This window comes from Camelus bactrianus, chromosome 5 (assembly GCF_048773025.1).
Source record: "Camelus bactrianus isolate YW-2024 breed Bactrian camel chromosome 5, ASM4877302v1, whole genome shotgun sequence".
Taxonomy (NCBI): Eukaryota; Metazoa; Chordata; class Mammalia; order Artiodactyla; family Camelidae; genus Camelus; species Camelus bactrianus.
Window position 1 is genome coordinate 12,723,508 of NC_133543.1, and position 27,876 is coordinate 12,751,383.

At 48.8% G+C, this 27,876-nt stretch overlaps 1 protein-coding gene across 5 annotated transcripts; it reads left to right on the forward strand.

Annotated features, from left to right (window-relative positions):
* Positions 1–24,352, forward strand: ERCC3 (ERCC excision repair 3, TFIIH core complex helicase subunit). Of its 5 annotated transcripts, none has more exons than XR_012506942.1 (16): positions 1–124; positions 483–688; positions 1,540–1,776; positions 3,443–3,492; positions 3,906–4,041; positions 4,214–4,378; positions 4,809–5,013; positions 6,232–6,546; positions 9,133–9,317; positions 11,389–11,591; positions 13,865–13,961; positions 15,090–15,207; positions 17,259–17,377; positions 19,431–19,583; positions 21,272–23,950; positions 24,038–24,352. XR_012506942.1 is itself a non-coding variant. In XM_074363448.1 (15 exons), the coding sequence occupies exons 1-15, from the start codon at positions 97–99 to the stop codon at positions 21,401–21,403; spliced, it is 2,349 nt and encodes a 782-aa protein (XP_074219549.1). In that variant the 5' UTR covers positions 1–96; the 3' UTR covers positions 21,404–24,352. The 5 variants fall into 5 exon arrangements, 2 of the variants coding, with proteins under 2 accessions (XP_074219549.1, XP_074219550.1); XR_012506940.1 differs by having other exon boundaries at positions 21,272–22,635; positions 23,481–24,352; XR_012506941.1 differs by having other exon boundaries at positions 21,272–21,850; positions 22,209–24,352.
* Positions 24,353–27,876: the final 3,524 nt, after the last annotated feature.

Genomic DNA, 27,876 nt, shown 5'->3' on the forward strand with positions numbered 1-27,876 from the left:
TGGTCGCCAAATAGCTTCCGGGGTGAACCAGAAGTGCTGCAGAGCGCAGCCGCCTCACTGAGCCGGCGGTTTAGGCTGTGTGGTCCCGACGCCGCCATGGGCAAAAGAGACCGGGGGGACCGCGGTGAGACGTGGCGCGGGCACACTGGGGGCTGCCTGCGCCAGCCGTCCCCGTCGTCCTGTGTAGTAGCCGCTCCGGGCTTCTTGGCGGCGGTCGACCTCGCAGTCCCTCGCGGCCGGCCCTCGCTGTCCGGACGGGCCGCCGGGCGGGGGGCGACCCCTGGCCTTCGGGCATCCTGCGCCCCGGGCCGGGTGGGCAGCGATTGAGGGAGAGCACGCCCGCGGCGCGCCGGTGGCCCTGTGCGAGGGGCGCTCGGCGCTGGGGACATCCGGCTGCTGCCGGGCTCCCCCGAGAGGCGCCTAGTCAGTGCAGGGGCATCCCGGGGCTCCTGCGGGGCTCACTTCTGTGTCCGTCTCTGCAGATAAGAAAAAGTCCAAGAAGCGGCACTACGAGGATGAGGAAGAAGAGGAAGACGACGCCCCTGGGAACGAGTCTCAGGAAGCGGTTCCCTCAGCGGCCGGGAAGCAGGTGGATGAGTCCGGCACCAAAGTGGATGAATATGGAGCCAAGGACTACAGGCTGCAGATGCCGCTGAAGGACGACCACAGCTCCCGGCCCCTCTGGGTGGTAAGCACCCCCTCCGCCTGGACAGGGCCCCGCAGTTGGCGGAGCCCACATCGAAATGCAGGGTCGTGCGCTTCAGAGCCGGCTGGGAGAGAGCTCTCCTAGACGCGGCTTGAAACGGCCCAGGGTAGGAATGGGCACGTTCTCACCCACGGCCGGCTAGACCTGGGTTTCCTTTCTCTCTGACCCCTCCCCTAACTCCCCTTTCCTCTCCAGTTCTTCCACATGTTTGGAAATAACTTTTATCTAAAAAGTAAATAGCGTTTCTTATGCAACATTTAAATTCCCCATTTAAAAAATTAACTTGAGACATTAGGTAGGCAGCTCTTTTCACTCAACTTTGTAATTAGCATTCTAAGTTCGTTTGAAGTCCATCGAGATGGATAGCCAGTGAGGTGGGCTTTTCCTGTGAAGACTAGTGGGGAGCAGTTGCTGACTTTGGAAACTTTTTCTTGTGTTCTCTCTAGGGCTTGTGTCTGATTAAAGTAACAGATTCCACAGTTTGGCTGAACTACTGTGTACAAAATATGTGAACAACAAGGTCCTACTGTAGAGCACAGGGAACTATATTCAATAGCTGGTAATAACCTGTAATAAAAAAGAATATGAAAAAAATATATGTATAACTGCATCACTGGGCTGTACACCAGAAACTAACACAACATTGTAAATCAACTATACTTCAATTAAAGAAAAAAGAATGAAACAACCCCCAAAATATCCCTGGTGTTGGTTAGCTTAAAGATCACTCTGGGGGCAGCTTATCCTTCCTAGGTAATGATATTGGAAGGAGTCGAATGGTCTCTGCAGCTCATTATTCTCCATGTCTCTTGTGCCCATTTGCTGTTTGTCAGGCTCCCGATGGCCACATCTTCTTAGAAGCCTTCTCTCCAGTTTACAAATATGCCCAAGACTTCCTGGTGGCCATTGCAGAGCCGGTGTGCCGACCAACCCACGTGCATGAGTACAAGCTGACTGCCTACTCGCTGTATGCGGCTGTCAGCGTGGGGCTGCAGACCAGCGACATCACTGAGTACCTCAGGAAGCTCAGCAAGACGGGAGTCCCTGACGGAATTATTCAGTTTATTAAGGCGAGTGGGGCTACGGCTGGCTCTTGCGCCTTCCTTCTTGATGCAGTAATAGGGGGGCCGGGTGCTAAACGTTGTTACTCTGCGGCAGTCACAGAAATGCCACATTCAGATCCAGTGTGGGGGGGCTTGAACACCGATTACCCCAGCTGCTGTCCCTGCTGGGGCCATACTTCCTGTGCGCTGCTCTTAGCCAGTGGGCACTAACACAGTGGGGTTAAAAATTCAGGCCCGTTCTGGCCAGGGTTATTTGGGAATACAGCCCAAAGTGAATGGTGTTACAGGTAGAAATATGCCCCCTCCAGAGTTTGTGTGTTGGGGCCCCACCCCCTGAGGTGATTGTATTTGGAGTCAGGAAGAAATTAAAGTGAAATGTGGTTGTAAGAATGAGGCCAGTAGGATAAATTAGTGTCTGTATAGGACAGGAAGCCAGAAGGCCTGTGCGCGCTCTTTCTCTTTGCATCTGCACAAGGAAGAGGTAATGTGAGCACACAGTGAGAAGGTAGCCCTCTAAAGCCACGGAGAGAACCTTCACTACAAACGGAATGGCTGGCATTGTGATTGTGGACTTGCATAAATAAGTTTCTGTCATTAAACAGCTCAGGCTGCTCTGTTCTGTGTGGCAGCCTGGGCAGACTGGTATAGTCTAATACCAGCTGAGTACTGGCATGAGACCAGTAGTCAACAACTTCCGGTAGGAAAAGTTAAAAATGACCTCAGATGTCGAAGTGGACAGGGTTCCATGTGAGGAGCACTTGAGTGTGCTTGGCTTTGTTCTGAGAGTTGGTGACAGCCATCCCAAAGGGATGGACAGTGGCTTTCATTGCCCTCTGCTGATCTACAGGAAGTGGGGTTTGGACCCCTAAAACTAGAGTAGCAGGTAAGTGCCACAGGCATCCAGTACCACAGTGAGTCCAATCTCAGAGAAGCTGACAGGAGCCCTGGAGAGAACCCTCTCTCTCTCTGATGTGACAGGGTGCCCGGGGAGAAGGGCTGGCACCTCTTTGGGGTGAGCCCGCGTCGGTAACTGGGCTGTTCTCAGTCTCAGCTGGAGGCTGCCTGCAGGAATGCGGGGATTGGTCAGTGTGGTGCTGGGTCTGGGAGGGCAGCAGTGGATGTGGGCAGGAGCCTGAGATCTGCATTGTGAACCTTCGTGGCCACTGCACATTCTCTGCTGCACTCTGTCCTGGGAGGATTTTCTGCCATCAGGAAGCTTCCTTCTAGTTGGGGAAATAGAAACATTGGTCAGGAGGCCAGGAAGCTTCGTGTTTCATTTACGCAGCAGTGAACACGTACTCTGTGCCAGCTTTGTGCTGGGAGCTCTGGTCATACTCATGCAGCAGAAGGAACCTCTGGGTTAGGATGGGGCCTTTGGGCATGCAGAAGAAAGGGAAAGGGAAAATAAAAGATTTTAAGCAGCTTTTGTATAGATTGAGGGATGTGCATCAGAGATAGCCAGGCAAGAGGAAGGGAGGTTTTTCTCTCAAGCAGAAGCTCGTAGAAAAGGCTCAACTTACGCAGATCTGGACCCTTTTGGATGGCACGGTGGACTTCCCTGAAGTCGAGTAAACACTTGGTGGATGGGTAATGGGAGGAGCCGGGAGCGCCCGTGTTCTCAGTGAGCTGCATGTTGCTAACTTTGCCTGTGTGATGCTGTCGCTCCTTGCAGTTGTGCACTGTCAGCTACGGGAAAGTCAAGCTGGTCCTGAAGCACAACAGGTAAAGGGTCCTGTGCCGGGCCCGTCCAAGGCACCTTCACCCTCTGCAGGCTGGGTGGCGGGGAGCGGCCGTTTGTAGGCTGTCTGCTGTGTGCTAACAGAGCAGGGGTCAGCGGGTAGGAAGAGTAGTGGAGTGATGTGGCCGAAACGGGAAACTCGTTCACAAACCAGTGTTCCCCTGAGCGATGGAGCTGGGTTCAGATCCCGCCAGTTTGTCTTCAGAGTGTGGCTTTGTCTACAACCCTTGTGTGTTACATCACGGCCACTGGCTTAGCGGTCAGACTTGGCAGCAGGGTGTGGGACAGTGAGAGAGTAGAGGGAGATGTGAGGCCACCGTCTCCAGACCCTCTGGTAGAATGTGCAGTGGGACCTTCTGAAAACAGTGTGCTGGTCCTCCTCCCTCCCCTCCTGTAGGTACTTCGTCGAAAGCTCTCACCCTGACGTCATCCAGCATCTCCTCCAGGACCCAGTGATCCGGGAATGCCGCCTGAGGAACGCTGAGGGGGAGGCCACCGAAGTCATCACAGAGACCTTCACCAGCAAGTCTGCCGTACGTGGGCCCTGGCATCACCCCTGGGCTGAGGGCACTGAGGATTTTAGTTCTGTCAGGCCCAGCACTTGCAGCCTAGGAGTCCTGCAGTCTCCTTTCAACCTTGGCTGTTGCTTGCTCACAGCAGGCTTAAATGTTTTGTGCCAGCCCATTTCCTGCCTTCCTACTACAGATTGCAAAGACGGCTGAGGGCAGCGGGGGGCCCTCCACTTCCCGGGCGACAGACCCACAGGGTAAATCTGACATCCCCACGGACCTGTTTGACTTCTATGAGCAAATGGATAAGGATGAAGAGGAAGAAGAAGAGACACAGACAGTGTCTTTTGAAGTCAAGCAGGTGAGTGAATGTACGCCATCCTGGTTCCCTGTCTAAGCAGGTGTCAGTGGCTGGTCTCACCCTGCGTGGGCTGTCTGGTCTGTGTGAGAGGATGGCTTCCCATCTTTCCCCCGATGTTGGTGTCTGTGCACTTAGCATCGGTCTTCCTGATGGGGTTAGATCTCAGTGTCCTGTTCCTCAGGCTGGTGGGTCAGTGTTCACAGTGCCTGAGGGGCATTTTTGGTGGCTGACTGGATTCAGTTTTGTCCATGTTCTTAGTCTGGGGTGCTTTTCTGTGCTTTAACTCAGCTGTTATCAGGCCAGATCTGAAATTGCAGAAGTCTAGGTAAACGTTTTTTTAAAATCATTATGCCCCTTAGAACGTGTGCCGTTTTTGAGCACGCTTTGGAGTTAGTAAGATCTTAAAACATCCCGGGTGCTCACTCTTCAGGAAATGATTGAGGAACTCCAGAAACGGTGCATCCACCTGGAGTACCCGCTGTTGGCAGAATACGACTTCCGGAACGATTCCATCAACCCCGACATCAACATTGACCTGAAGCCCACCGCTGTCCTGAGACCGTATCAGGAGAAGAGCTTGCGGAAGATGTTTGGGAACGGGCGTGCGCGTTCAGGGGTCATTGTTCTTCCTTGTGGTGAGTGGCTCCTGAAGGAAGAACGCGGCCAGACTACTCAGTCTGGTGTGCCCGCTGGCTTATGCTCTCTGGACCGCCTTTCCCTGCGTCACAGCTGGTCAGGGACCAGCCCAGGTCAGGTGGCTACCCAATTCCTGACTTGACAGACACTTGAGGGCTTGTTGCATGCGGGGCCCTGGTATGATGGGGACATGATGGGGCGCATTCTGGTAGGGGACAGACTGACAGTAAAAAACCAGCCAGGCCGTGTACGAAATCTTGGGCAGTGAAGAAAGGCAGTGTCATGGGGAAGGGTGCTGGTTTATGTAGCAGGGTTAGAGGCTGGTTCTTTGCAGTCAGTCCTGTGAGTTGTGTGTATTTGGAGGCTACCTAGCTCAGAAGCTCTGTTTGTTCCTGGGCTGCCTATTCTAGTGTGCATGTCTGAGAGAGGGCAGGAGCAGCCCTGTGCACCTGTCTGGTACCATTTGTCCTAAGGTGTGTCAGGTCTGGCCTAGGTTGTTGGCCAGAGGTCACAGTCGACTCAGCTGGGGATCCTGCCCCTGGACTTAAAAAGGCAGAATCTCCAGGGCCTGTAGTTCAGATTTGTTTTTAAAGCTCCGTGGGTTATTTTGATGCACGTCCCTGGTAGAGAAGAATGGCTGTTTAAAAGACTAGCCTGACTTTTAATCTGGATCTTCAAATGGTGAATAGCAGTAATCTCAGAAGCTCCTGGGGTCTCACCTTCCTGTGTCTCTGCTGGTGCTGCTCACACGTAGTGCACTCCCGAGTTCTCAGGCCAGTTTGTGGTGGAGCCGTACCCGCTGTCTTTACTGAGCCCCTCCCTAACTGGTCTCTGGGTTAGACACTCGGGACCCCAGCAGCACTGCTCTCCCACGGCCTTGGGCACCTTACACCTGGGCTTTAGTTTGCCCACGTTTAAAGCAGCAGAAGTAGGGGAGTGGCTTGTTAGGACAATTGTTGTTTTTCAGCATTTAAACAACATGTGTGTAAAATGCTTTAATAGGGCCTGGCACTTGTCTCTTAATTCTCACGTGTGTGTGTGAAGCAGGCGTGCCTTCTTTTTATAAAGAAGAAAAGAGAGGTTTTGAGCAGTAACTGCCTTCGTAACATTAGCTGTGAGGGTCATGACAAGGAATTCTGGCTAGACTCATGCTGACAAGTCCTTCTGTCTGCCCTGTCCTTCTTTTCGACCTGGGGTTGCCCTCTGGGTCCTCAAAGGTGCTGGGAAGTCCCTGGTGGGCGTGACGGCTGCATGCACAGTCCGAAAGCGCTGTCTGGTGCTGGGCAACTCGGCGGTGTCCGTGGAGCAGTGGAAGGCCCAGTTCAAGATGTGGTCCACCATCGACGACAGTCAGATCTGCCGCTTCACCTCCGACGCCAAGGACAAGCCCATTGGCTGCTCCGTTGCCATCAGCACCTACTCCATGCTGGGCCACACCACCAAGAGGTCCTGGGAGGCCGAGCGAGTCATGGAGTGGCTCAGAACGCAGGAGTGGGGCCTCATGATCCTGGACGAAGTGCACACCATCCCGGGTAAGCAGGCCGAGCGCTGAGCTGCCCACTTGTCGTACGGACAGAGATTGACTTCTAGTTCCTGGGCCAAGGGGGGCTGCTGTGTAATGTACCCATCTTGCTGGAAAGACTTGCTCCGTGAAGCTTTTAAATAAGTCATAAGCACGTGTGGGGCGGGGTTGGTGGTGGATGGGTGTACGCACTGACAGCGTCCCTCATCGCTGGCCCAGCGTCCTCAGTTAGAAAATGTTATTTTCTTTCTCCCTTCATCTTAACTGTTGAAGCTCAGCTTACCCTTAACCCTCCCCACTCATTTATTTTTTTTTTTACTTGTCCTGTGAAAATTGGACTAGGAGCACAAAAAAGTCCTTGCACTGTCTGTTTTACTTGAAGAGTATTGATCCTTAATATATTATAGAAGCCCTCCTTTTCCAAGTATTTCAGGCAGTTCTTCTCTTAAACAGCCGTATTGATATAATTTGGATTGTGAGTCATTTCCTATTGGTGAGTTTGGCATTGCTTTGTAGCAGTTTAGTTAGAGGATGTGTTTGGAGCCTGGGAAGGCTGGAGGCTTTCTGCCTGAGGATGTATTTAGTACATGTTGATGTTCCTTTTCAGCCTGGATCTCAGTCCCAGGCTCTCCTCGGCTCACTGGATCAGTTTGTCTGTTTAGGTAAAAGAGGGAACCCAAACAGCTCTAAAGGGTTTTGAGTTCAGGCCTGGTGAGCCCCATGGCCTGGCCGTGCTCACTGGGCCAGAGAGCGGATGTTAAATAGGAAGTTCTAGCGAAGCAGAGTAAGACCCTGCTGTTAAATGTTTAGCGCTTCAGATCAGGAAGGATGAGAAATCTTTGGAAGATTTAGGTTTATCTCGGAAGATGAAGACTGCTAAATTCTCTTACAGATCTTCCGGAAGGATTCCTGTCAGGTCACTGTATTAGTAAGACATTCTCCTTACAGTACTTGCACATGTTAAGTGCTTCCTGCATGTGAGGGACTGTGCCACTGTCATTGTTCCAACAAGTGTTTATTGAGAGCCCATTAAGTACTAGGCACTGTGCTTGGCACCAGAGACAAAGTGGGAGGGACAGTCTAAAGAACCACGTGCGTAAATGTCAGGTGACAACCGTGTCGTGATGTCCAGTGAAACGAGCCACACGCAGAAGCTCGTACTGTGATCCCACTTGCAGGAAGCTGAACAAAGGGGGCCGACCTGCTGTCTGACGACTGAAGTGGAATCACGCTCCCCTGGGGCGCGAGAGCTGCTGTGGACTGGAGGGGTCGGAGGAGAGACTTCTGGGTGCTCTGAACACTCATATCTTGTTCTGGGTGGTTCCGCAGGTAGGGGCCAGTGTAAAAGCTTACTGAGCCATATGCTTCATCAAACGTGTGACAGCTGTGGTGCTGACAGCGGGACGTGACCTGTTTGCAGGGCAGAGGCCCCCAGGAGGGCTCATTTCTGACTGCGGAGTGTCTAGACAGGGTCCTGACTTGTGCGTACCTTGAGTGGATGTGCCCCTGGGCGGTCCCCAGTGCAGCCTCCGGGGAGCCCATGTTAGGTTGGTGTCTCTGTTGCCTTGGCTGCTTTATCCTTCTGATGTGAGGAACCTGGTCTGGGGGCCTTAGCTACCCTTTTTTGGAGCCAGCATAGTCCTTGGAGGTCACCCTGACCCCGGTTTTTTGTTTGTTTGTTTTCCAAGTGTGTGTGAAACTCTGTAAAACCTGGATGTTTGCTTGGAGTTAGCCCTCTGTTATTTTGCTGTTCTTAAGTGTTTGGTTTGTGATTTGTTGAAGTCAGCCCTCTCTTTGCTTGAGATTGTCATGTCTGTTTCTGAAGTACCACTAACCTTACCTTTCATTGTAATACAAAATGAGCATGACTTAATGAACGTTTTAACCTTCATTCCGAGTATTAGAATTTTTAAAAGGTGAGCCCATGGAAAAACTCATACATGGATTTTTAAAAAATGAGTGTTTCATACCCTTTTATGTGTTTGTTTAATTTAATTTGATCAGTCAGAATTGTAGCATTCAAAAAAAGGAAGGCAGAGGAAGTTGCTGGTTAGCCAGGATGAGTCCAATCAGAGACGCTGGAGGGGGGTCCCTGGAAAGGGGAGCGGAGCCTGGGGCCCCCTCGCTCCCTGTTTCCTCCTTGGTTTCTGGGGAGGTGGTGGGAAGTGGAGCAGACCTGGCCCCTTTCCTTCCTCTGACTCACCAGCTGCCCCACTGTCTTCCTGGTAACCGAGGCATGAGTTTCATGGTGAACAAAGTCCTGGTATAATGAGGAACTTGGTGGCATTTCAAGTGCCATAGATCATGTTTCAGATCGCAGCTGAGCTGAGGTGGGGAGAGTGCTGGGGTTCGCTAACTTGGCGCTTCCCCTGGGTTATCTCTCCCCACCCCGTTCTCCTTCACCCTCCTTTTGAACAGGTCTAGAAGTGACAATGAAGTGTTCTCGCTGAGCCTTCCTTGTGTAGGGCTAGGCTCCTGATCCAGGAGCCCAGGGTGAGCCCCTGTGGGGTCATGGGCCAGGGTTGAGTCCGGGTTGTCTGTGGGACCCCGAGCGCTTGGAGCAGGGATAGCAGGAGCACACCAATTGTCTCTTCAGCCAAGATGTTCCGGCGGGTACTGACCATCGTGCAGGCCCACTGCAAGCTCGGCTTGACCGCCACCCTTGTCCGGGAAGACGACAAGATTGTGGACTTGAATTTCCTGATTGGGCCCAAGCTCTATGAAGCCAACTGGATGGAGCTGCAGAACAACGGCTACATCGCCAAAGTCCAGTGTGCCGAGGTACCCCGCCCCGTGGTCTCTGGGGTTCGAGGGGTGGGGGTCGGGTCAGCTCCTTGTGGGCAGTACACAGGTCAGGCCCTGCGCAGAAGCACCACCTCCCTCCCTCCTCCGTCCCCTGTGGGCTGGGCAGTGTCCACCAGCTCCCACCTCCAGGGCGCAGGAAGTGGTGGCAGTGGGAGGATCCCTGAGGCCGGCTGGGCCTGAGTCCCTGCTTCACCTCCTTCCTGGGAGCCGGGACCTCAGGGTCATCCTGCTCCACCTCACCCTGAGGGATGCTTGGTGGCCCTGCATGGGCAGCCCACAGGCCACCCCCAGTGCCAAAGCCTCTGGGTTCTCCTGCCCCCAGAAGGCACATGTGGGCCCCGATCATTTTATTTCTCAGAACACACTTCTTCAATATTGTTCTGTAATGAATACCTGCACAGGTGCCAAAGGTAAGTCTTGTTCAAGGGTAAGTCTTCTCAGAAGGGACAATAGCAGAAATCCTTTTTGCACTTTAACATGACCGTCGCTCCCTGGCTGGAGTTGGGTGGGCTCTGTCCTCCAAGGGCTGACGGGACTCTTGGGTAAACATGAATGTGAGGCCAGGGTGACCACATCTTGAAGCTTAGGTTTATCACTGTCTTGATTTTATTATTTTACTTCCTGTGTGTATTTCCCTAAACATTTATTGTTAAGCTTTGCTTTTAAAAAAATCTTTATGTATATGCAGATGGAATCAGCTTACATATGTTCTTGTATGACTTCTGTCTTTTGCTTAGTATTTTTATTCCTTGCATAAGGCATTGTTTTTCAATGATAGGTGTAGCTGTAGTTTGTTCCTTTGAGTTCCTCTCTGGCATTCCATTGTACAGATATACCACAGTTTGGTAGGTAATGGAATATTATAAAGCAGTGAAAATAAAAATCTTTTCTAATGTTGACAGACATTTGGGTTGCTAAGCTGGTTTTTTTTTTTTTTTTTTTTACAGCTTTATTGAAGTATAGTTTATGTTCCATAACTTTCACCTGTTGTAAGTGGATACTGTAATTTGTAACTTCTGTGATTTTAGTAAATGTAAAGAGTTATGGAGCTGTACCCCAAGTCCACCTTTAGAACATTCCACCCACCCAAAGTTCCCTTGTGCCTGTTTGCAATACCCTGCTTTGACACCCAGCCCTAGGCAGCCACTGGTTTGTTTTCTGTGAATTTGGAGCTTAGTTTTTTGCTGTTAGGGCAGTGTTGCTGCAAATTTTTTTTTAAAATGTATTTTCCATTTCCTGGGGCTTTTGTGTTAGAGATTTTCTAAAGCAGCATTGTCCAGACTGTGGACTGTGACCCTGTAGCAGATGGTGACATCACTTCAGTGGGTCATGACCAGGATAGAATAGAATCTACCAGAATGTGTCATGCGTATTGTTTTGTAAAACCATGTTTGTGTGTGTAAATGTTTAGTTTGTGATGTAAAGGGTCTCAGGTTTGAAGGCCACTTCTCTGGCAGATACCTTCACAATTAGCATTGCTGGGACAAGGGCTTTCCAGGTGTTCACTAGTCTTGTTGTGAAAACCTCTGTTGCCACGGTGGCTGTGCCCGTGAGCTCTCATCGGGTGATTGAGACTGCTCCACGTCTCCAACACCTAATGTGGAGATTTTTTTTCTTTTAATTTCTTGCTAACCTTGTTAAGTGTGACATGGTATTTTTTTAATGGTCTTAATTTGTGTTTTCACATTTACTAACGATGTTGAGTGTCTTTTCGTATGTTTATTGGGCATTTGTGGTGCATACTCTGTGAAATGCACCACTGGTGAGAATCTGATTGTCCTCACTTGGAGCTGGTGTGAAAATAATTCCCTGGTTATCGGTATGTTTAAAAATCTTTGTTAAGTGACTAACATGTGAGAGTGTCCTGGTTCCACACTGGGTATTAGATTTTGTTTGTTTTGTGTGTGTGTGTGTTTCTAGTGTTACTGAGATGTAATTCACATGCCACTGGTTTTATCTTGATTTGTTTGAAAGCTGATTTGCTGAAGTTTCTAATTGTGTGATGTTTAAACTTGCATACTGAGCCCTGATTCTCTCTGTATCACAGGTTTGGTGTCCAATGTCACCTGAGTTTTACCGGGAGTACGTGGCAATCAAAACAAAGAAACGAATCTTGCTGTACACCATGAACCCCAACAAATTCAGAGCTTGCCAGTTTCTGATCAAGTTTCACGAGAGAAGGAATGACAAGATTATTGTCTTTGCTGACAACGTGTTTGCCCTGAAGGAATATGCCATTCGGCTGAACAAGTAAGAATGCAAAAGTTAGGGTTGCTTCCAAAGCCAGTTTATCTTCCCCTTGTGAGAGTACAGAAGGTGCCAGTTTTGCCCTTGAAGCTCTCAGGGACTTCTTGGGATCTCAAGGTCTAGGTCTGTAGTCGCAGGGACCAGGTGAGACAGAGGGGCATGTGGTCGGAGTCAGAGGCTGGAGCGTATAGAAAAGGGAGTCTGGTCACAGTGAGCCCCCAGGGGGCTGAGGCTAGAGTCCTGCTGCTTTGGAGCTGGGCTCCAAACATAAGCATGGTTGGCATCTGGAGTATCAGGCCAAGTGGGCATGGTGGCCAGAGACGAAGTCAGACTGTGTGGCCAGGGGCCAGGGATGCAGGGCATCCCAGATACGGCCCAGCATCTAGAAGGAGGTGCTTAGAAAACACCCACCAGAGTCCTGCTTAGCCTACAGCCCTGCCGAGATACTTGTGCCTAAAACCTGGCTATTGTAAATCCCCTGCCAAGTAGGGAGGAAGAGGCCTGTGCTTCCTTCTACAGAGACACGGGGCTTCAGATGCTGTGAGTGCAGCAGAAGGCAGGGCCCTCTGTGAAGATGGGCCTTGATTTATGTTTGTGGGGTCGGGATGGAGACAGACCAGCTTCTCTTCAGTCGTCACCTCGGCCTTATGAGGTCACTCTATTGTTCCTATTTTATAGATGAGAAAAGTGAGACACGGGAAGATTACATTTCTCAAATTTCTACAATTGTACCTTTTTTTAAATTTAGGGAAGATTTTACTTTTTACGAAAGTAACATAGGTTATTATGAAAATAAGCAGTTCCTTGCACCTCTCTTCCCATCCACAGTTCCTGTTCCCCCGAGGGAGCCACTTTCAGCTCTTCTCTCTCTACCTTCATATTTCTGAGTAATAATTTATATAGTAGTTTCCTGATTATTAATTGTAGAAATTGCCTATTAACTTCCTGCCATGGGCGTTGAGGATTTAACTCTCTGACATATGCTGCTCCAGCCTCCCACTCCATCCTCCCAGTACGTTCTTGGTTAAGTTACTATTCAGGGTTACGTTGTTTTGACTGAATAATAAGTATCGTTCAAGCCAAGGCATATAGTGTACTATGAGTATATTTTCTTTTTTGTTAACATTTGTTTTTCCTGGAGTTAATAATTGCCTCTCCATTACTTTTGCTTGGTTTTCTATATACTTAATAATTACTCCATTTCAGACTCTTAATGCAATCCTAAACTCTGTCTCAAAAGGGTCAGACCCGTCAGGCAATCTCTCAGTTCCCTTTTACGTTCTTTCCCTAGTGGGATCCTTACCGGTACTCCATCCTCCATCCTCCTCCCTCCCTCCTCCTCCTCCACCTCCTCCTCCATATCTACCTCCTCCTCTTCCATCACCTCCTCCTCCATCTCCATCCACCTCCATCCACCTCCACCCATCTCCACCTCCTCCACCATCTCCTCCACCGTCACCTCCTCCACCTCTTCCACCTCCACCTCCTCGTCCACCTCCACCCTTCTCCCTTTTCCACCTCCACCTCCACGCGTCCTCTTCCTCCTCCATTTCCACCTCCATCCATCTCCACCTCTTTCTCCACCTCCTCCACGTCCTTGTGGTCATTGTCATCACTGTCACTACTGACCCTTTGGAAACTACAAAAACCAGGTCGTTACGAGAAAAGCAGAGGAATGGCCTTGGCAGGTGCCAGGAGGTGATAACCAGTGAGGTTGTCAGACAGGCTTGTGCCTCTTGGTAGACAGCTGGGAACTGAAGAGGCAAGTTTTGAACTTAGTGTTATAGGAGGTCAGTGGGGAAAAGTATGGAAAGGGCTCTTTTTTCTTGGAGAATGCCTGTGTCATCAGGAAAACAGTTGCCTCCACACTTTTGTTTGAAAATAGCAGTGTTTTCTTGGCCACTCCCATTCGGCTTCATGAGGGGGGTTTTGTCTTGTTGAGTCACTGAGCTTGGAGCAAGAGATGTTGGAGCAGGAAGGAGCAGAGTCCAAAACCAGGGAAGTGCAGGAGGAAGTCCTGGGGAGAGGGGCTGCCTGCACCGCGGAGGGTGATGTGTGTGCGTGCGTGCGTGCGTGTGTGCATGCGTGTATGTGTTGGAAGCCGGGTGGGAGGGCCTGTAGCCACTCAGTTTTATGGTCTCCTCCTGATACTCTCGCCCGACAGAGGGCTTCCTGGGAGAGCAGCCTTGCAGGAACCCCCTTGCCCTGTGCCATGCTGTCAGGACCACCGAGGAGGGATTTCATGGTCTTCCTAACACCGCTTTGTCCTTCTCTAGACCTTATATCTATGGGCCTACGTCCCAGGGAGAACGGATGCAGATTCTCCAGAATTTCAAACATAACCCCAAGATCAACACCATCTTCATATCCAAGGTCTGTGTGGCATGTGGCAACCCCAGGGCCTCTGGGGGACACTGGGTGACTTCTGTACAGTGAATTGGTGTTTGTTGAAGGAACGTTCTGTGTCAGTTTTCATTGCGTGTCCAGTGTCTGGAGGCAGGAGGATGTTGCCTGCCAGGTAGTGGGAGAAGCAGATTGAGGATTTTAATGTGCATAATCTGTACTCCTAACTCGAGGGCTGTGTAATCTATAAAGTCCTTTTGCTTGATAAAAGTTTTTCCCGTCTCTTTTTGGGATACAGGGATTTTAAGTTGTATTTTCTTTAGACAAAGGAAAACGTTCGTCGCCTACTCTGGCAAAGGTAGGCATTTGGATGATGTCCTCTTTGTGGCGTTGGGGAGTCCTGGGGATGGTGGGCAGCCTTTGTCCCAGCTCCTGGAGGGCCTTGCTGGTGGGTAGGGAGTGTAACTGCAGTGCAGACTCACATAGGCCCAGCTTGGTGATCGTTTTAATTTGCAGGTAGAGTTGGTGGCCGAACAGTTTAGAACAATATTCAGGTTAGAACCCCCTGGAAACCCGATTTCTTATAAAGTGATCATGATTGGGTCAGTAAGTGCCAAGCTTTGGTTTCTGCGTCTGGGAACCTTGATGGTTGGATCCCCTCCTCTGCTAAGGCAGCTACCCTGGGCCAGAATCCAGCCTACTGCAGGCGGTGGCTGCTACCAGGTCACGTGCCTCACGCATGCTGCCGGCCTTAGTGGCCTCCAGTTAAGACCGTGGATGGTTTAGTGCAGACCTATTTCTGTAGCCAAAAATAAGAATCACTCAACAGAGAGATAAGTCTTCTTGCCTTTGGTCCCCTGGCAGCCCACTCCAGGAGCGTTGCTGAGACAGAGATGCCGCACGCCTGTGCTCCAGAGGCCCCATTCGGGCCCGGAAGAAGCCTATCTTGGCTTCTTCAGGACAGCTCTCAGGAGCGCATACTAGGGCCTGGAGGCCTGCCTGTGTCTGAAGGACCCTGACACAGACTGAAGACGATCGTTACTGCTTTCCTAAATGACTTACAGAGCTCGTTTAAATTTGACGCTAGTTGATTTTTTTTTCTCTTGTTGTCTCATGTTTGAAAACCTTCCCAAACTCCCAGCTGTTTGTTTTCTGTAGGTGGGGGACACATCGTTTGATCTGCCAGAAGCCAACGTTCTCATTCAGATCTCCTCTCACGGTGGCTCCCGGCGGCAGGAGGCCCAGAGGCTGGGGCGAGTGCTCCGAGCCAAGAAAGGTAAAGACGGTCTTCCCCCTTCTTCTCTAGGAGGCCTCTCCCTTCCAGCCACTTTGGGCAGGAAGAGGGTAGGGCTAAGCTGCCTGTGTGTTCCTGAGGGCAAGCTTGTGCTCCGGGGCTTGGCAGACTCTGAAGGGAGGGGGTCCCAGAGCAGAGGTCCCCGAGGACCTCCTTGGCCCTGGTGATTTCTCACGTGTTGGCTGAGTGTGTGGATGTTCTCCATGGCAGCCGTCTGGAATTCACACTCTGAGCTCTGTGTGGAGTACAAATACTTGTATGTGGAATCTACAAAAAAATTAACAAAAAACCAAAACCTTACAGAAAAAGATACCAGATTTGTGGTTACCAGAGATGGGGGTCTGGGAGCGGGGGAGTTGGATGAAGGTGTTCCAGAGGCAGAGACTTCCAGCTGTAAGGTAAATGTGTACTGAGGCATAGAAAGTCCCACAGGGTGACACAGTTAACCTCGCTGTATGCTATACTTGAAGGTTGCCAAAGAGTAAATTCTAAATGTTCTCATCACTGGAAAAACCTTTTTTTTTCATTTCTTCTTTTGATGTTAATATGAAATGATGGATGTTAACTGAACTTACTGAGTAATCATTCCATAATATATGTAAGTCAAATCATTATGCTGTGTACCTTAGACAATGTTGTATGTCAGTTTTATCTCAATAAGACTGAAAGGGAGAAAAAAGAAAATATTTGAGGTAAGATATTTGGCCCTTTTCTTTGCATCACTGAGCTCTTGTAAGACGAGGAAACAGTTGAAGTCAGAAGCAGTGCATCGATACTTATTGGCATTTGAACTGTGAAGCAGAGCAGGTTTTTGGTTTGTTTTGTTTCTAAAAGATTGGGTTTTATAGGCTATGGTATTTTCTCCTACTTTCTATGATAATTCTCTTGTTAATAGGTTTTCTCTCTGAGCTTTTTTTTTTTTAGTAGCTTTGTTGAGATACAATTCACATACCATACAATTGATCCATTGAAAGTGTACAGTTCAGTGGCTTTTAGTCTAGTCACAAGGTTGTGTAACCATCACCACGGAATTTATGTTCAGGATATTCTCATCACCCTCAAAAAGAAATCCTTACCATTTTCTCCTGCCACCCAGCCTGCAGCCCCAGGCAACCACTCAGCTACTTTTGTTTCCATAGGTGTGTTCATTCTGGACATTTTATATATGTGGAATCATGTTGTTGGGGTCTTCTGTGACTGGCTTCTTTCTCTTAACATGTTTGTAACAAGGTTAACCATGTGGTAGCACGTGTTAATACTTCATTCTTTTGTATGGCCATGTAATGTTCCAATGCATGGACATGCCACCTTTTTTTAATCCATTCCTCTGATGATGTGGGTTGTTTCCACTTTTTGGCTCTTAGAATAATGCTGTTAGGAAATTCATGTGCAGATTGTGTGTGGACATAGCTTTTCAGCTCTCTCGGGTACCGATCTAGGAGTGAGATTACAGGGTCATGTAGAAACTCCATGTTTAACAATTTAATAAACCACCAGACTTGTTTCCAAAGTGGCTGCACCATTTTACCTTCTCACCAGCACTGTATGCGGATTCAGTTTCTCCATATCCTGACAGCAGCTGTAGTCACTTTTTTTTTATTCTGGCCATCCTAGTGTGTGTCAGGTGGTACCTTGATTTGCATTTCCCTGAGAACTAATAATACTGAGCTTTCTCCCTGTGCTCACTGGCACGTGAATCTTCTTTTTCTTCAGAGGAATGTCTGTTCAGATCCTTTGTTCTTTTTACAATTGGGTTATTTGTCTTTTCATTACTGAGTTGTGATCCGTTTTTATATAACCTAGATGCACATCCTGTATCAGCTGTGTGCTGTGTGAATGTTTTCTCCCACTCTGGGGGCTGTCTTCGCACTGTCTGGATGGTGTTTTAATTTTGATGAGGTCCCTGTGCAGAGTCAGGGCAGTGACCCCTCTGACCGCAGAGCTCCCCCACTGCAGTCCTCGCTTTTGAGCCCCGCCCCCTCAGTTCCTGCGTCCTGACATCGGATGTTGTCCTCTTTCCCGCCCTCCCCCAGGGATGGTCGCAGAGGAGTACAATGCCTTCTTCTACTCGCTGGTGTCCCAGGACACGCAGGAGATGGCTTACTCCACCAAGCGGCAGAGGTTCCTGGTGGATCAAGGCTATAGCTTTAAGGTATGTATCCCTTTGGCCTCTGGTCAGAATAGGACCTAGGCTTTTTTGGTACCCAGTCCTCCAGGAGAGGTGGGGGCCACTGTCTACACAAGCAGTAGGACAGATGACAGGCAGGCACAGAACGTGAGGGGACCAGGGGCCCCGCCAGCCTCAGACTCCCTTTGTCCTTGTGTGAATTGGGGGTTGGGGGCTTTGAGAGAAAAGTACTGGGGGTTCCCCTCCTGCTTCCAGCTTCTCCTGGTGGATGGTAAGAGAATGGGGCCTCTGGAGCACAGGCGTGTGGCGTCTCTGCTTGTTAACTCTTTCCAGCTGTCTTATAAAAAGAACACTGGGTGCTGGTGGGGAATGTGCTAGCCTGGTGGAACTGGATATGCCGAGGGGCTGTGGCCACCACTGTGTCAGTCTGAGCCCCTCGGGGTTACTTCTCAGGGGTGGCCCCTCCAGGTGGCTGGTGAGCCTGGCCCCAGTGGGCCTCCCAGATGTCAAAGCCACCGGATACTGAAAATCTGGTATTTTAGTGATTCGGGAAATTCTAAAGCTTTGGTCAGCTTTTCATTGGCTGAGGCATTTGCTTTCTCTCCTGTTGACACAAATAGCAAGTTAATGTCAGGATTTAGTGTCCCAAAGGCTTTGTGTTGTGGGATTTGTGTTTGTAGGGGTGGGGGAGGGCGCTGGAAGCAGGACTGGAAGAGCATCTCTGAACATGTAGGTTCCCTTGTTCTTTTTTTTCCAATCAATATTTATTCTTGTTTTTTGGGGGGGGTAATTAGGTTTATTTATTTATTTTTTTATTATTTACTTTTAATGGAGGTACTGGGGATGGAACCCAGGACCTTGTGCATGTTAAGCACGTGCTCTACCACTGAGCTGTACCCCTCACCCCGAGTCTTGATTTATGAAAGACCGTGGGCTGCCTTTTCAGATACTTTAGATTGTGTCTTTTTACAGATGAGTTCCCTGTATTAGCCTTAGACAAGAGGACAGGGTTGTCTGACCCCTCCTCTTTTAGCCAGAGGCAGTGACGCTTCTCAGCCTTCTCGTATGGAATTCTAGTTCAGGACACTTGAAACAGTTTTTCGGAGGAGTTTCATTGTGACCTTTTTACCCGGCTGTAACATGTTCTTGCTGGTCACAGCATCCATATCTCCTGATTACTGGGAGGGCCGTGAGGGTAAGACAAGCCCCGGATCAGGAAGTGCTCCGGGCCCCTTGGCAGGGGGGCTTGGCAGGACGGTTCCTGAGCGTGTAGTTGTGTGCTGGTTGGGGCTGCTTTTGCCTTCCTTGCCTTCAGGGCTGCCTGCTGAGAGCAGCCAGGTGAGAGGTCCCAGAATCATGCCCCTGGAGTTCCAGGAGGGGTGACTGGGCCGGAGCAGAGGTGTCCCGTATCTGTCATCCAGATCTGTGACCACCTGAGGGGCTCAGCCAGGTCGCTGCTTCTAGGAATTTCCTTTTAATTCGAATTATGAGAAGAATTGGAGGAGAGGGGGAAGTTCCCTTGACATGATCAATCCAAGCTTTCTGCAGGGATAGGTAGGCCTCATGGTAAGTTATCCCCAAGGAAATGTAAACCACATCCCCACCACGCTACTACCTTGCTCTTTTAGAAAAATGTATAGATGTGTCCTCAGCGTTCTGTCTGCTGTAAGGCTCCCTCCGGCTGGAGGCCCTGGGCGCCTGGCCCAGGGGCTGCAGACCCACTTGGAGGGCAGCAGGCTGTGCCTTTCGTTCACGTGGTGCCAGACGGGAAGACTACAGACGGCTGTTTTGAGGTTGCCAGGATCTCTGGCGATCATTTGTAAGGGATCGTTTTGCTGCTCTGTGTTGGCAGCAGACTTCCCTAGAATTTCCGAGACCTCTCCCGCCTTGCGGTTGTTAACTAAGTTCCTTGTCAGAGGCGGCTCCTGGAGCTAGCCTTGGACTGCCGGAGAGGAACCCCCCACCATGAGCTCCCTGCTCAGGGGGGCCCGCACGAGGGAAGTGAGCAGAGCACGTGGACCTGGCAGAGGGCGGGATGGGGCCAAGGGCGGGAAGACGAGAGGTTTCTGCGTTGCAGGTGATCACAAAGCTTGCTGGCATGGAGGAGGAGGAGTTGGCATTTGCAACGAAAGAGGAGCAACAGCAGCTCCTACAGAAGGTCCTGGCCGCCAGCGACCTGGATGCGGAGGAGGAGGTGGTGGCAGGGGAATTCGGCTCCAGGTCCAGCCAGGTGAGTGAGCGGCTGAGGGTCCAGGGGTCAGGCCTCCCCGAGGACAGGATCTTAGACGCAGGTCACACGCCCAGTTTTGTGTGTATGTGCACCTGTGTGATTTTTTTTTTTTTTAACTTGGAAAACACAGGAAACTGTAGAGAAGAGAGTAAGAGAAAAACAGCGCCTGATGGCTTTTCTGTGCATTGGTCTGGTTTTACGTGTCTGAGCCCACAGTGGCCTCTGCTGGTCCCTGCTCTGTCCATGTAACGTCCCTGATTCGATGTTTATTAGCGTTGGGATGTTGACCCCACAGCTGGCTTTCTGTGGGGCTGCTGCAGGCGGGAGCCTGACGAACCCGGGCTGTCTCTCTCTGCCGGGCGGGTCACCGCATCTGTTTCCGCCTCAATGACAGATGGAGAGCCTTTCCACCTGTAGGATGAAGTTGAGGATCAAGTCATGTAGCAGCTTCAGTGCATTAAAAAAAATTTTTTTTTGAGGGGGGAGGTAATTAGGTTTATTTATTTAGAGGAGGGACTGGGGATTGAACCCAGGACCTCGTGCATGCTAAGCATATGCTCTACCATTGAGCTGTGCCCTCCTCCCCAGCTTTAGTGCATGTTTTGAAAACTTCAGAGTTTTCTGAAAATGCTCAACTTCACATTTATTCTGCAGATACTTACTGAGGTCCAGCCGTGTGCCAGGCAGATATAACACGGTGTAACTAGTGAAAGGATCATTGTGAATTCTTCTCAGGCCTTTCCAGGGAGAGAAGGACAGTTTAGTCAGGGGCTTCTGAAACTGGGTTGGTTTTAGAGCCAGAAGGGGAGCAGTGGCTGGAACAAGAGAGAAGGAAGCAGTGTCACCTGGGGAGGGGCTTCCTCCCCGCGCCTGAGGCCTTCTGGCCCCTAGACCCAGGGTTGGGGCTGGACCTCCTTGTGGGCCCTCTCCACGGAAGCGCCAGGGAGACTGCCTATTTCTGACTGCATCTGAAGGTGACGTCTGCTCAGTTCCACATCACAGTGGGTCCCCTGAGGTCAGGCTGTTGGAGGCATTGCTTCAGGGCCTGTCTACATCCTTCGCTTGTAATCTGGTGTGAGTGGTGTGCCAGGCTCTGGCTCAAGCCCTGGACTTGTGGGATTTCTGTTCACAGCACAGGAGTCGAGGCAGTTGTGGTTATCCCCTTCTGACAGATGAGATCGTTGAGATGCAGACACTGAGTATTTGCCCAAGGCCACCCAGTGCAACATAGAGCCGAGATTCAAGCCCAGGCTTTCTGGGTTTCCACATGATTCAAAGCCTTATGGTAGGGTCTCAGATTCTGAGGGACTTCTTCCCTTGCTATTAAAACATTCTGTTTAGACCTTGTCCTGAGAGAGGCAGGGTGTCATTGTGGAAGCTGAAGTTGAGCACTTGGGTTCAGGCCCCATCTCTTTAAGACTTGTGTGATCTTGGGCACGTCACTTCATTTCTCTGTGCCTTAGTTTCCTCTCCTGTAAGATGAGGATGATAATGGTTGTGAGGGCTGGGTGAGTTAAGACGTAGTAGAACGGGAGAGCAGTGCCGGAGATGCAGTAAGTAGTAAATGTTACTTTAAAAGTTATAAAATGTATTACACTTAAACATTTTGTAAGACGTGTTGTGGTTGTAAGTGTCACAGGAGGAAAGTCTTTCCCCTTGGAAACTAACATTGGGCCGGGTCCCCGCAGGTGTCGCGGCGCTTCGGCACCATGAGCTCCATGTCTGGGGCCGACGACACGGTGTACATGGAGTACCACTCGGCTCGCAGCAAGGCTGCCACCAAGCACGTGCACCCGCTCTTCAAGCGCTTCCGGAAGTGACACCCGCAGGTCCCGAGGGCAAGGCTGGGTGCTCAGCACCCACACTGGAACGGGGTTTAAATGTAGCCTTTTCCCTCCACATCTACGTTCTTTCCGGTGGCGTTGGTCAGACTGACCTAGGTTCCCTGTCGACTGTTGAAGACAATGCATCAGGAGCTTGCTTCCGTCTTCATGGGTCAAGCAGGGTTTCAAAAAAGTGGGAGTGGGGGACTCTATTCTCCGGTCTTTTCAGACCACTTTTCAGGCTGGTTGGGGAGTGGTCTTCCTGTATATAAAAATTTGTGATATTTAAGGTGTATTTATCTCACTGTTCTGCTGAATAAACAGCGATGGGACGTTTAACAACTCTTCGTTATAGATGGTGCCCTGCCTGGCTGTGGACCTGGCTTACATCTGAGTGGCATACCTCCATCAGAGCCCACCTGGTGGCAGGCCCAGGGGAGCGAGGTGGGGCCCGGCCTCGGGGAGGATGAGGGGAGACTTGCCATTGTTGACCGGGAGGCCCCGGGAAAGTTGGGGCACGAGCAGTTTGCAGTGCTGCCCAGGCCATTTGGCTGGGGTGGGTTGCATGCTCGACGGCCACGGCTGTGGTCCTCTTGGTGCCCTAAAGGCCGTCGCCTCAGGGAGCCACAGTGCACACGGCTCCCAGGGTCAATATCTCTGAGAGGACGATCTCTCATTTCTCCCCCAGATGCCTTTCTGATGTCCCCGGGAGGCTGGATTCCACTTCTAATAGCGGTTTAGTGCCTTGGATCTTTCATAGCTGCTTCCTTTACTCTGAAAAGTGTCCTCTTGTCTTGTGCAGCCCTGGTATGAAAGGAAAGATGTTGGGGAAGGACACACAAGGCAGGCCTGCTTCACAGAGGATGGGCACACACGGGGCACAGGTCACAAAGGAAGGCTTGTTAGTTTGAGGTGGCTTGTTCAGGTAGGCAGCAGCTCCTGCAGCCGGGACCAGGGAAGCCTGTGCTTCCTCGGCCTGTAGACCTGAGGCCCCGCCGCCCCCACTCCACAGCAGCACCCTGTTCCCTGTGAGCACCAGGCACTGCTTGTATTTTCCTGTTTGCCCAGGTTGCTCCCATTTTCTTGTTCTCTAACCTGTCTGTGGACAATGTTGAATTTTACCCAAGCCGTGGGATTCCGGAAAACAGGGACTATTAAGGAAATCCCCCATCTTCTGTGCTCTGGAGAACAGCTTACTACCAAGAAGCACCTCCCCCCACAGGACTGAGGTAAGACTGCCGGACGCCCTCCTTGTTTGCTACTGACAAGACCCAATGCAAACCTTCCAAATTCCCATTCTTTGCCTCAAGTGATTAGCTGAATTGCTTATTCCCTTGATCAACTGCAGCAAAATGCTTGTTAACCAAGCCTTGGTTAAGATTCTCTCCTGCCCCCAGCCCCCAGCCCCTGAATTTTGGCCCAGCCTCAGCCTGCAGCCCCTCCTGAGAGCAGGCTGGTCTCAGGGTAAAACAACATCTGATCTGCTGTCTGACACGCTGCTGCATTCACCCCACTTCCTCACACCCTCCTTCAGCTTACTCCCTCCTCCCTGTACAAAAGGGGCTTTTTTGCCTAACCCTGGAGAAACTTGCAGACCTTAGGGTCAGTGTGTTCTCCCTCTTGCAGTAGCTGCCCTGCTCCCCCACCCCCTTTGCAGTAACCCTTTCAGATAAACACTCTCCTTACCAAACCTGGGTTAGTTTTTTTGACACTATGTAACAAGTTCCTATTTGTTCTGTAAAAGTAAAGGGAGGTATCATCTCCAGGAAGCCTAACTCCTGCTCCTGTCCTAACAGGATTTCCTCTTCTGTGCTCTGTTCTTAATGCTGTCCTTTTTTTTCCTCCTTTGAGGTGTTTACATTTGTATCCTATCAGTTATTGGACAGATTTGCATCCTGTCCCCCAATATCTGGCATAGAGTAGGTGCTCTCTGACTATTGAATTGGACTCTCCAAAGTTTATGGGCTTAAGTGGAACCCAGTAACCCTGCCAGCTTATGTCCTGAAGGAAGCTGTGACTGAACTGCTCACTGGCAACCGTCTACCCTGTTAAACCTCCCTCTGCCTTTTTCCAGAACTGGCAGATAGAATTCACAGGATAGAGCACCAAGTAGGAGAACTGCACAGAGAAGTACAGAGATCTGCTCGGGGTCCCTTGAGTCCTCCATGGAACATTGGTCAGGACATGCATGTAAAGAATCTGCCCACAGCTGGGGAAGAGCCACATGAAAGGACGAGGGGGAGGTTGTCCAGGGCCTGGCCTCTTCCTGTTCCCACCAGCAAGAATCAAGAACCTCGTCATCCACAGAGCATCTGGTGGGGGGGCGGGTATTCAGCAGGGTTTGGCTTCAGTACTGTGGAAAGTTGGATGCAAACTAATGCTGCTTCAGTCCTAACAAAGTTTAAAGCAAGTCCCAAAAGGATCCAGCTGTTTCCAAGGAACTTAACCACATTCCAGAACAAAGCTGATTGTTGTGACACAAAGATACCCAGCAACCAGCGAGGTCAAACTCACGGTGTCTGACATCCAGTCAGAAATTACCAGGTAAGCAGAGTCAGGGGAATACTACTTGTAATGAGAAGTCTTGTTGCCGCCCTCTCTGACGTTTCTTGTTTGCTTGCTCTGACTGAGCTGCCCAGTGGAGTGGCTCATGTGACAGGGAATGGATGGGGGGGCCTCAGTCCAGTGGCCCACCGATGGACTGGATCTTGCCAACAACCTGTGAGTGAGCCTGGAAACAGCTTCTCCCAGCTTGAGCCTGAGATGACTACAGCCCTCACCTACCCCTTGACTGTATCCTATGAGAGACTTGGAACCAGAGGACCAGGCTAAGGGCTGGATCCCTGGGTTCCTGATGCACAGAAACTGTGAAATAGTAAATGTTGCCATGTTAAGCCACTAAATTTTAAATTTTCAACAATTTAAAAAATATATTTTTCTGTATTATTTATGTCTCTTTTTTAAAAGAATAATCAATTGCTAAGTCCTGGCCATGGATAGTGGTCATGCCTGCCCATGGTTACGTAGCAATAGATAACTGATACATAGCTTTTGGTACCAACAGTGGGATGCTGTTGTAACAAACACTCAAAAATATAGTAAAGCTTTGGAACTACAAAGTGGCCAGAGGCTGAAAGGATTTGGAGAAACATGTTAGAGAATGCCTGAACTGCCTTCAGGAGACTATCAGTGCACATCTGCACTTTGAGAACACTGCCTGTGAGTGCTTAGGAGGAAGTGAACAACCTGTTACTGGAAACTGAAGGAAGAGGATCTCTGTTAACACAGGGGCAGAAAACAGAGTGGCACTATCGTCTGCAGTTATATGTAGAGCAGAATGTGTTTAACGAACTTTGTGATCAAGATTTGTGAAGATTTGTAAGCACAGTGTTCAAGGAGCTACCTGATTTCTTCTTTCTGCTTAGTAAAATGCAAAAGGAGAGAGAGCGAGTGAGGGCAGAACTGTTTTTAAAAGGGAGCCAGATCTTAATGGTTTAAAAAATTCATAGCCTCTCCCCCAAATAACCGCTAACTGAAACAGTGGGAATTTTGGAGATTAGGTGTCGTTGGGGGAAATATTAGTGAACTTGAAAACATGTCATTGTTAATGTCCAAAGTGAAACAGAGAAAATGAAAGAGAATAAACAGAGTAGCAGTGAGGTACACGTGCCTGGGTGGCTGATAGGTATGTATTCAGAGGCCTTGAGGCTGAAGAGGGAGAAGGGAAGTTAGGGGAAAAAAGATTGAGGAAATGATGGCTGAAATGTTTCCAAACTTGATTAAAACTATAAACCCCCAGTTCCAAGAAACTCAGTGAACCCCAAGCACTAGAAATTCAGACACCAAGTTGCATCATAGTCAAGTTCCTTAAAATCAGTGATTAAAAGAAAAAAAAAAAAAAAGGAGCCAGAGAAGATGATTTTTGTGCAGGGAAAGACAAAGACGGCATACTATGTTCTTTGACCACAGTGGAATTAAATTTAGAATCAATAAAATAAAGATCTCTGGGGAACCCCCAAATATTTGATAAGTTTTCTTATTAAAAACCACGGAATCAATTCTGTATAGCACAGGGAACGATATTCAGTATCTTGTAGTAACTTATAGTGAAAAAGAATGTGAAAACGAAAAAAAAAAAAGCAGTCAAGAAGACAACAGAGCACTATCTTTAAGTACTGAAAGGAAAAAACCAATCACCTAGAATTCTATACCCAGCAAAAAGATCTTTCAAAAACTAAAGTGAAGTGAAGTTCTTTGGATATAGGAGTCCTGCAAGAATTCATCACTAGCAGACCTGCACTACAAGTCATGTTAAAGGAAGTCCTCTGAGGAAAGGAATATAATCCTAGTTAGAAAATTGTGTCTACACAAAGGAATGAAGACCACTACAAACTACATTGGTAAATATAGAAGATTTTCTTATTATTTACATCTTTTTTTTTTTTTTTAAGGAGAATTGATTGCTAACTTCTGGAGACAAGTAGTGGTCATGGTTGCACAACAGTGTGAAGTACTTAATGCCACTGAATTGTGCACTTAAAAGTGGTTAAAATGGTTAATTTTATGTCACATATATTTTACCACAATTAAAAAAGAAAACTGTTTAAAGCAAAGAAAATGTATTGTGGAGTTTATAACGTGTTAATGTAAAATGTATAACAACAGTACAAAAGCCAAGAGGGTAGAAATGGATGTGCTGTTCTAAGGTTCTTGTGTTAATATGTGAAGAAGTATAGTATTACTTAGAAGTAGCCTGTGATAAGTTAAAACAACCCCCAGAGCAACCACTGAAATAACATAAAGAATTATGGCTAGTAAACCAATATAGGAGATAAAGTGAAATCATGAAAAATACTCAATTCTAAAGAAGGGAGAAAAAGGAAGAAGGAAGTGAGCAGATGGGACAAACAGAATAAATAGGAAATGGTCTAAATACCCTCAAAATCAAGGATTGTCAGATTGTTAAAAGAAGAACCAAATTATGCTGCCTATAAGACTTAATATTAGGATGCAAGTAAGTTGAAAGAATAGGAAAATACACATTATGCTAACACTAAGCAAAAGAAAGCTGGAGTGGCTATGCTAATATTGGGCAAAGTAGATTTCAGAGCAAAGAATGTTAACAGGGTCATTTTATAAAGAGGTCGATTCACAAAGACTAAGAATTCTAAACACTTATGCTCCTAATAACAGCTTAAAAATACATGAAGCAAAAGCTGATGTACTGCAAGAAATAGACAAATTCACAATTCAGAGATTTCAGGACCTTTCTCTCAATAATTGACAGAATAAATCAAAGATCAGTTAAGACACAGAAGAGTTAACACTATCAGACAACTTCTGGTTGACATTTATAGAACACCACCCGGTAACTTCAGAATACACGTTCCTTTTAAGTTCATGCAGATCATTTACTAAGACAGATTTCAGTTCTGGGCCATTCAGCAAGTTACAATAAACTTAAAAGGATTCAAGTCACACAAGCTATATTCTGTGACCCCAGTGGAAATAAATTAGAAATCAATGAAATATCTATGGGAAACCCCCAAATATTTGAAAACTAACACAATTCTAAATTTTAAAAAGGTAATAAAAGGGAAATTAATGTTTTGAATTGAGTGGAAATTAAAACTGTTTTTAATTTTCTGTATATTATGATGTTTTGACACCTTAAAAACTGTTCTGGGTGGGGAGAGTCCACCCCTGCTGAGGCCTTGCCTACAAGATTTAATATTAGGATGCAAATAAGTTGTGCAAATTGTTGTGCAACCATGACCACTACTCATTCTTGAGATAGCAAAGGGCCCAACCAGAAGTGTGTCTTTGATCTACACCAGTCCAGAGCCACACCCCTATCTGGCCCACACACCCCAGGAGGCAATATTCCTCTACCTTAATCACCCCGGGCCAGATACCAGGCAACTCTTACAGTGTAGAGCCTGCTGAAATTATTCAAGCTAGCCAGTCCTACACTGTCCATCCTGCCCTGCCTTGCTTGTCCCACAGAAACTCGAATAAAGATTCTGGGGGGAGGGTATAGCTTAAGTGGTAGAGTGCATGCTTAGCATGCAACATGTCCTGGGTTCAATCCCCAGTACCTCCTCTAAAAATAAACCTAATTACACTCCTCCCAAAAAATCCAGTACAGATTCTAACTTCAGCCTTCCCCTCGTTCCTACTTTCTGCAGCTGACCACCCTGTATGATGGTGTGGTATGCTATGCATCTTATTTCTAGGACCTGGGAACACAATTAACTTTTGCTTTCCTAAGCCTTTCCTCTGTCTCCTCTTGTGGCTGCACCTGACTGATGATCACATAAAAGAACATGAAACAAAACTCAACACATCAAAATTTGAGGGATACAGTCAGTGGTACTTAGAAATGTATAGCATTAAACTATGTTAGTAAAGGGGGGGAGGGTATAGCTCAATGACAGAGCACATGCTTAGCATGCACGTGATTGTGGGTT

What these genes read in the sequence shown, in the direction of transcription:
- ERCC3 (XM_074363448.1), top strand. Translation starts at nt 97, where the DNA reads ATGGGCAAAAGAGACCGGGGGGACCGCG. An exon ending in AAGAGACCGGGGGGACCGCG is followed by an intron (nt 125 to 482) that starts GTGAGACGTGGC and finishes CCGTCTCTGCAG; the next exon opens with ATAAGAAAAAGTCCAAGAAG. An exon ending in ATCAAGGCTATAGCTTTAAG is followed by an intron (nt 17,378 to 19,430) that starts GTATGTATCCCT and finishes TCTGCGTTGCAG; the next exon opens with GTGATCACAAAGCTTGCTGG.